Source organism: Vulpes lagopus, chromosome 16, assembly GCF_018345385.1.
Source record: "Vulpes lagopus strain Blue_001 chromosome 16, ASM1834538v1, whole genome shotgun sequence".
Taxonomy (NCBI): domain Eukaryota; kingdom Metazoa; phylum Chordata; class Mammalia; order Carnivora; family Canidae; genus Vulpes; species Vulpes lagopus.
This window is the reverse complement of record NC_054839.1, coordinates 26,924,866-26,941,075: the sequence shown is the minus strand read 5'-3', so window position 1 is coordinate 26,941,075 and position 16,210 is coordinate 26,924,866. Positions and strand designations below refer to the sequence as shown.

The window sequence follows — 16,210 nt, the reverse complement described above, 5'->3', positions numbered from 1 at the left end:
GTCTTTCTTCCAATGGATAGTCTTTCCTCCTTTATCTAATATTAGTTGACCATAAAGGTCAGGGTCCACTTCTGGGTTCTCTATTCTGTTCCATTGATCTATGTGTCTGTTTTTGTGCCAGTACCACACTGTCTTGATGACCACATCTTTGTAGTACAACCTGAAATCTGGCATTGTGATGCCCCCAGCTATAGTTTTCTTTTTTATTATTCCCCTGGCTATTCGGGGTCTTTTCTGATTCCACACAAATCTTAAAATAATTTGTTCTAACTCTCTGAAGAAAGTCCATGGTATTTTGATAGGGATTGCATTAAACACATAAATTGCCCTGGGTAAGATTGACATTTTTACAATATTAATTCTGCCAATCCATGAGTATGGAATATTTTTCCATCTCTTTGTGTCTTCCTCAATTTCTTTCAGAAGTGTTCTCTAGTTTTTAGGGTATAGATCTTTTACCTCTTTGGTTAGGTTTATTCCTAGGGATCTTATGCTTTTGGATGCAACTGTAAATGGGATTGACTCCTTAATTTCTCTTTCTTCAGTCTCATTGTTAGTGTATAGAAATGCCATTGATTTCTGGGCATTGATTTTGTATCCTGCCACGCTACCAAATTGCTGTATGAGTTCTAGCAATCTTGGGGTGGAGGCTTTTGGGTTTTCTATGTAGAGTATCATGTCATCGGCGAAGAGGGAGAGTTTGACTTCTTCTTTGCCCATTTGAATGCCTTTAATGTCTTTTTGTTGTCTGATTGCTGAGGCGAGGACTTCCAGAACTATGTTGAACAGCAGTGGTGAGAGTGGACATCCCTGTCTTGTTCCTGATCTTAGGGGAAAGGCTCCCAGTGCTTCCCCATTGAGAATGATATTTGCTGTGGGCTTTTCGTAAATGACTTTTAAGATGTCGAGGAAAGTTCCCTCTATCCCAACACTCTGAAGTGTTTTGATCAGGAATGGAAGCTGTATTTTGTCAAATGCTTTCTCTGCATCTAATGAGAGGATCATATGGTTCTTGGTTTTTCTCGTGCTGATATGATGAATCACACTGATTGTTTTACGAGTGGTGAACTAGCCTTGTGTCCAGGGGATAAATCCTACTCGGTCATGGTGAATAATTTTCTTAATGTGTTGTTGGATCCTATTGGCTAGTATCTTGTTGAGAATTTTTGCATCCATGTTCATCAGGGATATTGGTCTGTAATTCTCCTTTTTGGTGGGGTCTTTGTCTGGTTTTGGAATTAAGGTGATGCTGGCCTCATAGAACAAATTTGGAAGTACTCCATCTCTTTCTATCTTTCCAAACAGCTTTAGTAGAATAGGTATGGTTTCTTCTTTAAACGTTTGATAGAATTCCCTGGGAAGCCATCTGGCCCTGGACTCTTGTGTCTTGGGAGGTTTTTGATGACTGCTTCAATTTCCTCCCTGGTTATTGGCCTGTTCAGGTTTTCTATTTCTTCTTGTTCCAGTTTTGGTAGTTTGTGGCTTTCCAGAAATGCATCCATTTCTTCTAGATTGCCTAATTTTTGGCATATAGCTGTTCATAATATGTTTTTAAAATGTTTATATTTCCTTGGTGTTGGTAGTGATCTCTCCTTTCTCATTCATGATTTTATTAATTTGAATCTTTTCTCTCTTCTTTTTAATAAGGCTGGCTAATGGTTTTTCTATCTTATTAATTCATTCAAAGACCAACTCCTGGTTCTGTTGATCTGTTCCACAGTTCTTCTGGTCTCGATTTCGTTGAGTTCTGCTCGAATCTTTATTAACTCTCTTCTTCTACTGGGTGTAGGATCTATCTGCTGTTTTTTCTCTAGCTCCTTTATGTATAAGGTTAGCTTTTGTAATTGAGTTCTTTCCAGTTTTTGAATGGATGCTGGTATTGCGATGTATTTCCCCCTTAGGACTGCTTTTGCTGCATCCCAAAGATTTTGAATGGTTGTTTCTTCATTCTCATTAGTTTCCATGAATCTTTTTAATTCTTCCTTAATTTCCTGGTTGACCCTTTCATCTTTTAGCAGGATGGTCCTTAACCTCCACGTGTTTGAGGTCCTTCCAAACTTCTTGTGATTTATTTCTAATTTCAAGGCATTATGGTCTGAGAATATGCAGGGGATGACCCAATTTTTTTATATCAGTTCAGACCCGATTTATGACCCAGTATGTGGTCTATTCTGGAGAAAGGTCCACGTGCACTTGAGAAGATGTGTATTCAGTTGAGTTTGGATGTAAAGTTCTGTAGATATCTCCGAATTCCAACTGGTCCAGTGTATCATTTAAAGCTCTCATTTCTTTGGCGATGTTGTGCTTAGAAGACCTATTGAGTATAGAAAGTGCTAGAATGAAGTCACCAAGTATAAGTGTATTATTATCTAAGTATTTCTTCACTTTGGTTATTAATTGATTTAAATATTTGGGAGCTCCCACATTCGGAGCATATATATTGAGGATTTTTAAGTCCTCTTGTTGCATAGATCCTTTAAGTATGATATAGTGTCCCTCTTCATCTCTCACTACAGGCTTCGGGGTAAATTTTAGTTTATCTGACATGAGGATGGCTACCCCTCCTTTCTTTTGAGGACCATTTGAATGGTAAATGGTTCTCCAAACTTTTATTTTCAATCTGTAGGTGTCCTTCTGTCTAAAATGAGTCTCTTGTAAACACCAAATAGATGGGTCCTGCTTTTTTATCCAGTCTGAAACCCTGCACCTTTTGATGGGGTCATTAAGCCTGTTCACGTTCAGATTTACTATTGAGAGATATGAGTTTAGTGTCATCATGATATCTATTCAGTCCTTGTTTTTGTGGATTGTTCCACTGAACTTCTTCTTAAAGGGGAATTTTAAGAGTCCCCCTTAAAATTTCTTACAGAGCTGGTTTGGAGGTCACATATTCTTTCAGTTCCTGCCTGTCTTGAAAGCTCTTTATCTTTCCTTCCTTTTTGAATGAGAGCCTTGCTGGATAGAGTATTCTTGGTTGCATGTTCTTCTCATTTAGGACCCTGAATATATCCTGCCAGCCCTTTCTGGCCTGCCAGGTCTCTGTGGAGAGATCTGCTACTACCCTAATACTCCTCCCCATAAAAGTCAGGGATTTCTTGTCTCTTGCTGCTTTAAGGATCTTCTCTTTATCTTTGGAATTTGCAAGCTTAACTGTTAAATGTCGAGGTGTTGAACGGTTTTTATTGATTTTAGAGGGGGATCTCTCCATTTCCTGGATCTGAATGCCTCTTTCCCTTCCTAGATTAGGAAAGTTTTCAGCTATGATTTGTTCAAATACATATTCTGGTCCTCTGTCCCTTTTGGTGCCCTCGGGAACCCCAATTAAATGTAGGTTTTTCTTCCTCAGGTTGTCGTTTATTTCCCTTAATCTATCCTCATGATCTTTTAATTGTCTCTTTTTTCCTCAGTTTCCCTCTTTGCCATCAACTTGTCTTCTATGTCAGTCACTCGTTCTTCCACCTTGTTAACCCTCGTCGTTAGGACTTCTAGTTTGAATTGTATCTCATTCGATTGATGTTTAATTTCTGCCTGATTGGATCTAAATTCTGCAGTCATGAAGTCTCTTGAGTCCTTTATGCTTTTTTCTAGAGCCACCAGTAGCTGTATAACAGTGCTTCTGAATTGGCTTTCTGACATTGAATTGTAATCCAAATTTTGTAACTCTGTGGGAGAGAGGACTGTTTCTGATTCTTTCTTTTGAGGTGAGGTTTTCCTTCTAGTCATTTTGCTCAGTGCAGAGTGGCCAAAAACAAGTTGCATTGGGATAAGTAGAAAAAGAGAGAGAAAGAAGGAAAGAAAAGAGAAAAAAAAAGAAAAAAAAAAGGAAGAAAAAAGAAAAAAGAGAAAGAAAAATAAAGAAAGGAAAGAAAAGGTTGGGGGAAGCAAACAGAAATCAAAAAGAAAAAAAAAAAAAAAAAAACACAGGCGAGTATCTTCTGATTCTGTATACTTTAAGTCCCTTGACTCCCCTGGAACTGGTCCGTCTAGTTGGTCTTCTGGGGGAGGGGCCTGTTGTGCTGATTTTCAGCTGTTAGCCCTTGGGGGAGTTGCTCTGCCCCTGCCTGTTGCAGGGCTCCGTGGGGGTCGTTTACCCTGTGAGGCCCCAGGAGGAACAACTGCAGTGGCGGGGCCAGCTCTGGAGCCCTGGAGTCAGCTCCCGCAGTAGCTCCGGGGCTCTCAGTCTGCAGGGCCTGGGGGCTCCCGGGCGGGGCCGCTGATCTGCTCACCTGGGGGCAGGAGCGTCCTTGCTGTCCTGGGCCCTCCCGGCCTCTGCCTGTCCTGGGGGGAGGCCGGATCCTGGGCTGTGTCCCGGCGCCCTGTGCTCTGGGGCCTGCGCTGTTGGATTTGCGCTCCCGCCCCACAGCCCCCTCCGCGGAGCCGCCGCCCGAGCCCCTCCGAGCTGCTCCGGGTCCCACCATGCGCGCTGCAGCCCTTAGGGAGCTCGGCCGCGGGGTGTGGGGCTCTCCCTGGTCGCAGGTGTCTATTGGTGTCCCCGGGAGCCTGAGGGCATCCCCGCCCTCCTGGGTCCTGCTCTGGGAGGCCCTTTCCGCCCGGGAAGGTTGGTGCAGCTCCTGCTCCTCCGGGACGGGGCTCTCCCGTCCTGGGGACACTCGCCCCGGCCTCAGCCCGGCTCCTTGCGGGGCCCCTCCCCCTTGGAGGCCTTTTGTGTCTTTATTTCTTCTTCCCCGTCTTCCTACCTTGATAGAAGCGCGAACTCTTCTCACTGTAGCATTCCAGCTGGTCTCTCTTTAAATCTCAGGCCAAATTCGTAGATTTTCACGATGATTTGAAGGTTATCTAGGTATTTTGATGGGGACAGGTGATTTGGGGACCCTATGAAGAAACCCACCCCACCCCCCTACCCCCCCCACCCCCCCGTGAGTGGGACCAGGCCTAACCCTGAGGCAGCTCATCCAGGCGCCTCCCATGAATTCAAGCAACAAAAACATTCTGTTTTTCCGAGATAAAAAAACTATCCCCCCTCGCCCTGACTGGGAAAGTCCCTGAACATGGTCGTGTGACCTTCAAAGAAATCAATCATGTCATAACCCGAATGCTATGCTACTCCCGCGGTTTTTTGCCTTTAAAAGATGCCTGTAATTGCTAATCGGGGCTCTGCCACCTCTGAGGGGGAGAGCCCGTTTGCGCAAACGTCCAATAAACCCTCTTGCTTGTTGCTTCTGCCTGTCTTGGGTCTGAGTCTCTGGGGCGTCCACCGGGGCGCGTTGGCACCCGTGAGCCAGGGTCCAACATTTGGGGCTCGTCCGGGATCCGAGACGCCCCCAGGCTCAATCCTAAAACAGGTAGGAGGTAAGACCGAGCTCGCTAAATGTCATATTTGTCTCGTCCGTTCCGTTTGTCTGCCTGGCCGGGTCTGTGCCGGGTCTGTATTGTGCCTGCAGGACGCTGTACTCTGTATTTGGACCAGCGGGGCAGGCAGACGTGCCCTGAGACCCCTGGTCCCCCTCCGGAGTCGGACTCCGGAGTGGTCTGGAAGAGGAACGGAGCCCCGGCACTCCCTCCTCTTCGGGGACGGTCGTTGTTCGCGACCGTTCCCATCTGAATCTGCCGCGCCAGTCCTGTCATTCGTGTGTGTCTGTTTGTTCTGTGTCTTTCTGGTCCTGCTCTGGAGTCTGACTCCGGAGTGGTCTGGAAGAGGGAGGGAGCCCGGCACTCCCTCCTCTTCAGGGAAGGTCATTGTTTGAGACCGCTCCCATCTGAATCCGCTGTGCTGGTCCTGTCATCTGTGTGCGTCTGTCTGTTCTGTGTCTTTCTCTCTGTCCTCTTCCTCACCGCTCACCTCTTCTCTACACCCATGGGATAGACTGTAACCACCCCCTTAAGCCTCACTCTAGATCACTGGAAAGAAGTCGTCGGCTGGGCACACAACCTTTCGGTCGAAGTCAGAAGACGAAAATGGGTCACCTTCTGCTCCTCAGAGTGGCCAACTTTCAACGTTGGGTGCCCCAGGGACGGAACTTTTAATATTGATGTTATCTTGCAGGTGAAGGCCCTGGTCTTTCAGCCAGGACCCAATGGGCACCTTGATCAGGTGCCGTACATTATAGTTTGGGAGGATCTCGCTAAAAATCCACCTCCCTGGATAAAATGCTTCACCCCTTCTCAGGGGAAGCCAGGCCCGAGACCCCTACCCCCTCCCTGCGTTACTCCCCTTATTCCCCGTCCTTCCTCTCCCTCCACGCTTTGCCCCCTAAAATCTCCTGAACCAAAACCTAAGGAGCCGCCTGTGCTCCCAGGGGACCAGGACAGTCTCCTTCTCTTGGATTCCACCCCTCCCCCTTATGCCCAACCCCCAACGCCCCACTCGGAGGCCCCTACCCCTTCCCCCGCTCCCTCAGCCCCATCCCCCGACTCTACTGGGGTAGAGGGGCGACCCCTTGCTTCACCCCCGCTCGCCAGTCGCCTCCGCTTTCGACGAGAGCGCGAGGGGGAGTCGGAAGATGTCCGGACCTCCCGGGCACTTCCCCTCCGATCAGTGGGCGGCCAGATGCAATACTGGCCGTTCTCTGCCTCTGACCTTTACAACTGGAAAACTCATAACCCCACTTTCTCCCAAGACCCCCAGGCGCTAACCGGGTTAATTGAGTCAATTCTGTTGACCCACCAGCCGACCTGGGATGACTGCCAACAGCTCCTGCAGACTCTCCTCACCACGGAGGAGAGACAGCGCGTCTACCTTGAAGCTCGGAAAAGCGTCCCGGGGGCGGATGGGAGGCCGACCCAGCTGCCTAACGAAATCGAGGATGTTTTCCCCTTGGTTCGCCCGACCTGGGACTACGACACTGCTGCTGGTAGGGAGCGGCTCCGTCTCTATCGCCAGGTACTCCTAGCGGGTCTCAGAGGGGCAGGGCGTCGCCCCACCAATTTGGCAAAGGTACGTGCTATAGTGCAGGGAAAGATGAGACGCCAGCAGGTTTTCTGGAAAGATTAATGGAGGGCTACCGTATGTATACTCCCTTTGACCCCTTGGCTGACGATCGCCAGCCAGATGTAATCATGTCCTTCATCGGACAGTCGGCCTCGGATATTCGTAATAAGTTACAACGGTTGGAGGGACTTCAGAGATACACCTTACAGGACTTAGTGAAAGAGGCAGAAAAGATTTTTAACAAGCGAGAAACTCCAGAGGAGGAGGAGGAAAGAATCCGTAAAGAGCAAGAGGAACGGGAGGATAAGAGAGATAAAAGACGAAGTAAAGAGCTGACTAGGATACTGGCCACCGTAGTACAGGGCTCAGGGCAGAGTAAGTCAGAACAGAGTAAGGACCTGGGAGACAAAAGAAGACTACGGGTCGAACGAGACCAGTGTGCCTACTGCAAGGAAAGGGGACACTGGGTTAAAGATTGCCCAAGGAAGGTCCAAACACAGGGACCTAAAAAAGGGCCCATTCCCGTTTTGTCCCTAGAAGATGAAGATTAGGGGTGTCAGGGCCAGGAGCCCCCCACTGAGCCTCAGATAACCCTTAAAGTGGGGGGCCAGCTAGTGACTTTCTTGGTCGATACGGGAGCTCAACATTCCGTTTTAACTGAGGCAAAAGGACCCTTGAGCTCTAAAACGTCTTGGGTTCAGGGCGCGACTGGAGGCAAGTTATATCGATGGACAACTGAACGGAAGGTCCACCTGAGCACTGGGCAAGTAACGCATTCCTTCCTACTAGTCCCAGAATGCCCCTATCCCCTACTAGGCAGAGACCTTCTTTCAAAAGTAGGGGCCCAGATCTATTTTCATCAGAAAGGGGCCATCATTACTGGTGCAGAAGGGCAGCCCCTCCAGGTATTGACCTTGCGCCTAGAGGATGAACACCGGCTGCACGAGGACTCTCCACTGTCCATGCAGCCCCTAAATTCTGAATGGCTCACTAACTACCCTCAGGCCTGGGTGGAAACGGCCGGAATGGGGCTAGATGTTAATCAGCCACCCAAAATTATAAACCTAAAATCCTCGGCCACCCCCATATCGATCCGGCAATATTCAATGAGCAAAGAGGCCAAAGAGGGCATTCGGCCACATATACAGAGACTATTACAATTGGGCATCTTAATACCTTGTCAGTCGCCCTGGAACACTCCTCTGTTGCCTGTAAAAAAAACCGGCACAGGAGATTACCGGCCGGTACAAGATTTACGGGAAGTTAACCGAAGGGCAGAGGACATACACCCCACGGTGCCGAATCCCTACAACTTACTCAGCACCTTGCCCCCGAGCCACATCTGGTATACGGTGTTGGATCTAGAAGATGCATTCTTTTGCATAAGATTAAGCTCTCAAAGCCAGCCTATTTTTGCTTTTGAATGGAAGGATCCTGAGATGGGATTCTCAGGACAACTCACTTGGACAAGGCTGCCACAGGGATTCAAAAACTCCCCCACCTTGTTCGACGAAGCCTTGCACCAGGATTTGGCAGACTTCCGAGTTGACCATCCGGACCTCATCCTCCTGCAGTACATGGATGATTTGCTTCTGGCGGCTAAGACAGAACAGGATTGTGTAAAAGGTACCGGGGCCCTGCTCGAGAGACTGGGAGAACTAGGATATAGGGCCTCCGCCAAAAAGGCCCAAATAGGCCAGAGACAAGTGACCTATCTGGGATATCTCCTGGAAGGAGGCCAGAGGTGGCTGACAGAGGGCCGCAAAAAGGCTGTAGCCCTGATCCCTGCACCCACTGACGCTAGAGGGCTACGAGAGTTCCTTGGCAGTGCCGGGTTCTGCCGCCTCTGGATACCCGGGTTTGCAGAGCTGGCGGCTCCCCTATATCCTCTCACGAAATCCAACACCCCCTACCACTGGGGAAAAGAGCAACAATTGGCTTTTGACAAAATAAAAAGGGCCTTATTGACCGCCCCTGCCCTGAGCCTCCCAGATATGACCAAACCATTTACGCTATATGCTGATGAACACAAAGGAATAGCCAAAGGGGTCCTAACTCAGAAACTGGTACCCTGGAGAAGGCCCGTGGCATACTTTTCAAAAAAATTAGACAGCGTGGCTGCAGGATGGCCCCCATGTCTCCGAATTATAGCGGCTGTGGCAGTCCTGGTTAAAGACTCAGACAAGTTGACTTTTGGCCAACCCCTCACGGTGGTGGCCCCCCACGCTATAGAGACAGTCATCCGCCAGCCCCCTGATCGATGGCTCTCAAACGCTTGGGTGACCCATTATCAGGCCATGCTACTGAATTCCGAGCGGATACGGTTTGAAACGGTTACATCCCTAAATCCAGCCACCTTGCTTCCGGAAACCGAGTCCCCCTCCCTGGTAATGCATGACTGCCACCAGATCCTGGCTAAGGTCCATGGCACCAGAGGGGACTTGACGGACCAGCCTTTGCCAGATGCTGAAGCAACCTGGTACACTGATGGAAGCAGCTTTCTACGAAATGGTGAGCGCAAACCCGGGGCGGCGGTGGTAGATGGGAAAACTGTCATCTGGGCCGGTGCCCTAAAGCCTGGAACTTCGGCTCAAAGGGCGGAGCTCATAGCCCTAACTCAGGCCCTAAAAAAGGCTAAGGACAAGAAGGTCAACATTTATACCGATAGTAGGTATGCTTTTGCAACTGCCCATGTTCATGGAGAAATATACCGAAGAAGGGATCTCCTGACCTCTGCAGGAAAAAACATCAAAAACAGGGAAGAAATACAAGAACTTCTCCATTCCCTTTTTCTGCCGAGAAAATTAAGTATAATTTACTGTCCTGGGCATCAGCGAGGCAGCAACCCAGTAGCAGAGGGGAACAGGATGGCCGATGAAACAGCACGGGCCGCTGCTCTAGGCCCACAGGCCCTCTCCCTACAAGTGCCAGAGGCTGTCCAGATACCAGGGCAACTCTCTCTCGAATACTCAGACAGCGACCTGGATATTGTCCAGCAAATAGGGGCAGAATATGATGAACAAATGAAGGTCTGGAAACACCAAGGAAAGACTGTCCTGCCTCAGCAAAGGGCCAAAGAACTGGTAACTCACCTCCACCGGTGGACTCACCTCGGACACAAAAAATTAAAAACACTCCTCCAGAGAGAGGATCAGATCTATTACATTCCCAAACTCCCCTCCCTGATCCAACAGGTAACCGGCGCTTGTGTACCCTGTGCTAAGGTAAATGCCAAACACCTCAAGATGCCTGAGGGAACTAGAATAAGGGGAGACAGACCCGGAACTAATTGGGAAGTAGACTTCACTGAAATCAAGCCAGGTAAATATGGTAACAAGTACCTTCTAGTGTTTATAGATACCTTTTCAGGATGGACAGAAGCCTTCCCCACCAAACGAGAAACTGTCCAGGTGGTTGTCAAGAAAATCTTAGAAGAAATTTTCCCCCGGTTTGGACTGCCCAAGGTAATAGGGTCGGATAACGGCCCTGCCTTCGTCTCCCAGGTAAGTCAGTTGGTGGCCAGATTACTGGGGATAAATTAGAAATTACATTGTGCATACAGACCCCAGAGCTCAGGGCAGGTAGAAAGAATGAATAGAACAATTAAAGAGACCCTAACCAAATTGACATTGGAGACTGGCACTAGAGACTGGGTCCAACTCCTCCCCATGGTCCTGTTCCGAGTCCGGAACACTCCCACATGTCATGGACTAACTCCTTATGAGATTCTCTATGGAAGTCCCCCACCAGTGACGGACCTACTAGATTCTGCTATTGACCCTCTTGCTAATACTCCCGGTTTACAGGACAGGCTAAAGGCGCTCCAGATTATCCAGCACCAGATCTGGAAACCCCTTGCGGCTGTCTACCGCCCCGGAGACGCAACTAACCCACATCCGTTCCAGATCGGTGACTCCGTCTAAGTCAGGAGACATCAGTCCAGGACCCTTGAGCCCCGCAGGAAGGGCCCATACACCGTACTACTGACCACCCCAACCGCCCTAAAAGTAGACGGTATTACTGCTTGGGTCCACGCCTCACATGTCAAGCGCGCCCCATCAACAAGCACCGCTGACGCCAGCCAGGACGGACCGGGCGAGCCACCCCAATGGAAGCTCCACCGCACCCAAAACCCGTTCAAGATAAGACTTTCAAAAATTGTTCAGTGACAATTGTTGTATTCCTACCTCTCCTAGCGCTCTTCTCCCACGCCAAGGGTAACCCTCATGCCCCCAAAAAGTTAACCTGGCAGGTACTAACGGCTAGGGGTGACGAGGTCTGGTCCACAAGTAAGACCGCCCCCGTGGGAACCTGGTGGCCTAATCTATATCCTGACCTATGCAAACTAACAATAGGGGCCCCCAGCCCATGGGACCTAGAGGGATACTTCGACACCTCTAGGGCTCCCGACCGAGAAAGCCCCCTGGGGCGACTGGGATTAGACCCATGGGGGGGATGTGGCACGCCTGACAGAAGGGCCATGCTAAGCACTCTTCCCTTTTATGTTTGTCCCGGGTACCACAGAGATCGCAGGCTAAATCCCACCTGTGGAGGGGGGGAATACTTCTATTGTAAAAATTGGGGGTGCGAGACTACAGGAGACACAGGATGGAGGCCCTCCTCCTCCTGGGATTACATCACTGTCAAGGCTAACTATACTCACCCGGCGTTTAACAAATGGAAAACCCTTAATTATGGGTCTTGTCAAGGGTGGTGTCATCCCCTACAAATATCCTTCACAGAACCCGGAAAAAGGGCTACTAACTGGGCCAGTGGATACTTGTGGGGACTCAGGTTATACAAAGAAAGAACAGATGATGGTTTTACATTCAAAATTAAACTAAAAATAGAATCCCCAGACCCCGTGGCGATCAGGCCCAATACAGTCCTCGGGGGTCATAGAGCTCCTGCTAAACCGGCAGCGCCGCCGCCGCCCCCACGCCAGGCCAGGCCCCCGTCCCAGCCGCAGGGAGCGCCACACCCGCCAACCCCTCGGTCGTCACCCGACACGGGACAACGGCTGTTTAACCTCATCATAGGGGCTTTTCTGGCCCTTAATCAGACCAGTCCCGACGTAACAATCCTGCTGGCTCTGCCTTACATCGGCCCCCCCTTATTATGAGGGAATCGCTACTCCTGGGACCTATAACAACACCACTAGCACTCAGGGGTGCACGCCCAACTCCCAACCACAACTTACCCTTACAGAAGTTTCAGGACAAGGAACCTGCATAGGGACACCCCCCCCCCCCCCCAGGATTACCAGAGACTCTGCAGTACTACTGCCCCAATTTTAGGGACTGACTCTTACCTGGTGCCCCACCCGGGAACTTGGTGGGCATGCAACAAAGGCCTCACTCCCTGTGTATCGGCTGAGATTCTAAATAACTCAAACGACTTCTGTGTCATGGTGCAGATCATGCCCAGGGTGTTTTATCACCCCGCCGAAACTCTAGAAAATCAATATGACAGACATCCCACCCGTTTTCGGCGTGAGCCTGTCTCCCTAACCCTAGCCGTTATGCTGGGACTAGGGGTCGCAACTGGGGTGGGCACTGGTGCAGCCGCCCTGATCCAGGGCTCACAACGTTATTTAGAACTCCAAGCCGCTGTAGATGAGGATCTTCGGACACTAGAGCAGTCCGTTTCTAAGTTAGAACAGTCCCTCACCTCACTTTCAGAAGTAGGACTTCAAAACAGGAGAGGCTTGGATTTATTATTCCTAAAAGAGGGAGGACTGTGTGCGGCCCTGGGAGAAGAATGCTGTTTCTATGCCGACCACTCTGGAGTCATTAGGGACTCCATGGCCAAACTCAGAGATAGACTAAGTAAAAGACAAAGGGACCGAGAGGCCCAGCAGGGTTGGTTTGAAGGCTGGTTTAACCGGTCTCCCTGGATGACCACCCTAATCTCTACCATTATGGGCCCTCTAGTTATCCTGCTCCTGCTGCTAACTTTCGGCCCCTGCATCCTCAACCGGCTGCTCCAGTTCATCCGAGACAGATTGTCCATTACCCAAGCTCTGGTACTAACTCAACAATATCGGGTCCTTCAAACTGAAGAAATAAAAGTTCCCTAAGATTTTAAGGTTAAAATCAGTCCAAACAAAGAGGAGGGAATGAAGACACCCCCACCCCCTCCCGTGAGTGGGACCAGGCCTAACCCTGAGGCAGCTCATCCAGGCGCCTCCCATGAATTCAAGCAACAAAAACATTCTGTTTTTCCGAGATAAAAAAACTATCCCCCCTCGCCCTGACTGGGAAAGTCCCTGAACATGGTCCTGTTGACCTTCAAAGAAATCAATCATGTCATAACCTGAATGCTATGCTACTCCCGCGGTTTTTTTGCCTTTAAAAGATGCCTGTAATTGCTAATCGGGGCTCTGCCACCTCTGAGGGGGAGAGCCCGTTTGCGCAAGCGTCCAATAAACCCTCTTGCTTGTTGCATCTGCCTGTCTGGGGTCTGAGTCTCTGGGGCGTCCACCGGGACGCGTTGGCACCCGTGAGCCAGGGTCCAACATCTACTCTTTCGCCATCTTGACCCTCCCTCCCTATTACTTATTTTTAACTAATTCTGCTAAGGAAAATACATGTTCGTTTATGGTGGAAAGTAGATCATGTTCCCTCTAACATAGGCACAAGGCAAGGACTTTGATCTTTATTTCTTTTATTTTTTTTCATTTCTTTTATTTAATAGTATAATAATATTACAATAATTATAATTATAATAAGACTATAAAAACCTACACATAATTCAGAAAGTTATGCAACTGTCTGTATTTTCTGATATTATTGCTTATGTGGGAAATCCTAAGGAATCTAAAAAACAATCTTCTAGAGTAAAAACTACATGAACAAGGATATCAAAAAAACAACCAGCATAGAGGTATCAAGTATGTTTTTGTATGCTAAAGAAAAGTGGAATGCAATCTCAAAAATTCATTCCATAGAAGTGTAAAAATCCATAAAATATTTAGGAAAAATTTAAGAAAATATGTGTAAGGTATCAAGACTTCCATATTAAAAATTAGACAGCATTAATAAGAGGAATCAATAAAGACAAATAAATGAAAGGATATGCCATGCTCAGAAATTGGAGGATTCAATATTACTGTGATGTCGCTTCTTTCAAAATTGCTACATAAATGCAATACAATCTGCCCCTCACCAAAGAAAATACAATAGAGGTCTTTTTTTTTTTTTCATAGAACTTGAGAAGTTTATTCTATAAGTTGTATAATAATGAAGCTACAGAAAAATGAACTGTTTACAAGGGCAAGAAGAATATTGGGAGGTATATAATAATTGTTTTAAAAAGTATATCAATATTCATTTGCAAATTATATAACAATTTTAAATCTATCAATGCTAATTTGCTAAGTAAGCCATGAGGCATATTTTTTGCAGTCTATAAAACTTGATTTGTTTGTACTATTTGTGCTACAACCATTCCATTGTTATGCTATAAATGCTAAACTGTTTGAGATCCCTATTCCACCAGGCTATTAACACATCTAAGCATTGTTCATCAGCTTTTATCTTGACTTGGAAAGGTTTTCACTTCTTTTATAGGAACACTCCTTCATTTAGTCTTATTTAAAGCTCCTCTGAATCCATCACGTAAGTTCAACTATTTGAATTAATTTTTGCTTATAAATATCACTTGTTAGAAATATTTTCTTTCTTTGTGTGAATTCCATGAACACAGAGGATACATCTTTGCTTCTTGTTGTTGTTTTATTCTTTTTTAAAAAAAAATATTTTATTTATTTATTCATGAGAGACACAGAGAGAGAGGCAGAGACATAAACAGAGGGGGAAGCAGGCTCGTACAGGAACTCTGATGTGGGACTCGATCCCAGGACCCTGGGATCATGTCCTGAGTCAAAAGCAGATGCTCAACCAATGAGGCACCCAGGCATCTCTGTTTCATTCTTTCATACACATAGTGAAGTGCTCAATGAATGTTGGTTTGATGGAAATGATTAAAAAATATAAAGCAATCTCTCTCCCCCCTCAATTCATATGGATGTTCATATGAATGACGCTGGATTCACTGTCTATACTCTAAGTGAAGAAGTCCTAATATACAATAACTTACCTGCATTTCCATTAATATACAACTTCAATATTTTTTGCATAAAGGATAAAAATAAGATTTAAGTGCTGAAATATGAGCTAATGCATAGCAAATTTGAATGAAGTCCTACAAGAAAGGCAGCATCACAAAGAGACATTCCATGTTCTTTCAAAGAACATATCTAGGAATTCTTTTATTTTTTTTGAATTCTTTTATTTTTAAGATTTTATTTATTTATTCATGAGAGACACACACAGAGAGAGAGGCAGAGACATAGGCAGAGGGAGAAGCAGGCTCCATGAAGAAAGCCTGATGTGGGACTCGATCCTGGATTCTGGGATCACACCCAGAGCCAAAGGCAAGTGCTCAACTGCTATGACACCCAGGCATCCCTGGAAATTCCTGAAACTCAAGAGAGGCTTTTATTTTACCTATGGAAAATCATTACTACAAAAGAGAATCTAGAAGGAGGTGAGATACAAGAGGAACCATCTATTATAAGCACGCATTAGGCTTGATGAGGATTAAAGAAACTGAATAGTACTATAAAATTTGGTATAGCTATTTTCCATGCTCAGATTTTGAAAAAAGGGAATTCAGAGTAAATTATTTGAAAGATTAATACAGTGATACTGTATTTGTATTTCCTTTACTATGACTTCCATGACTCCCTTCATGCTCTTGGAAAAATAAATACGTCTGTTGAAGTGGTTTATTTGAAGTAACTTAAAAAAAAAATCCTCAGGTCAAATGAAGTCCATTTTTCATGGTGCATCAAGGTTATAATATGCTATATTTATACACAATTTTTAATAATTCTCCCTTATGTGAATTTGGGTCAAAGGCAGAATGAGCTAGATGGTAACTGCCTTTAGCTATGTGTACCAGAATCAAGGTTGACTTAATTTAATGCCATGGGTGGAAGAAACCCAAAGGTCATCTTGTTGAACCATAGAAATAATTTTTACTACAGTTTATATCTATTACCTATCAATTACACATAATCAGAAAAGTCAAAGAGGTGATTGTTACAGTGTGACTGAACTATCATCATCATCATCCTTTTGGACCATGGCCTTGACACCAGAAAATCATGGTGTCATATTACTCAGTCTTTCCAAATATATATGAAATATGGCTCTCTTTATATTTTTACAAGTTTCTTCTCTATGTGTTGAGTTTAAATGTAACACTTAGAATGTAAATGTATTTACAACATCGTACAGTTGTAGAAGATAAATG

General features: G+C 46.6%; 1 protein-coding gene across 1 annotated transcript; it reads left to right on the top strand.

Annotated features, from left to right (window-relative positions):
• Nucleotides 1-5,329: 5,329 nt before the first annotated feature.
• LOC121476768 lies at nt 5,330-11,110 on the top strand. The gene is given in 5 exon segments (XM_041730827.1): nt 5,330-5,383; nt 6,128-6,496; nt 6,584-6,914; nt 6,917-10,289; nt 11,086-11,110. Coding segments are annotated over 5 exon segments (4,152 nt in total).
• Nucleotides 11,111-16,210: the final 5,100 nt, after the last annotated feature.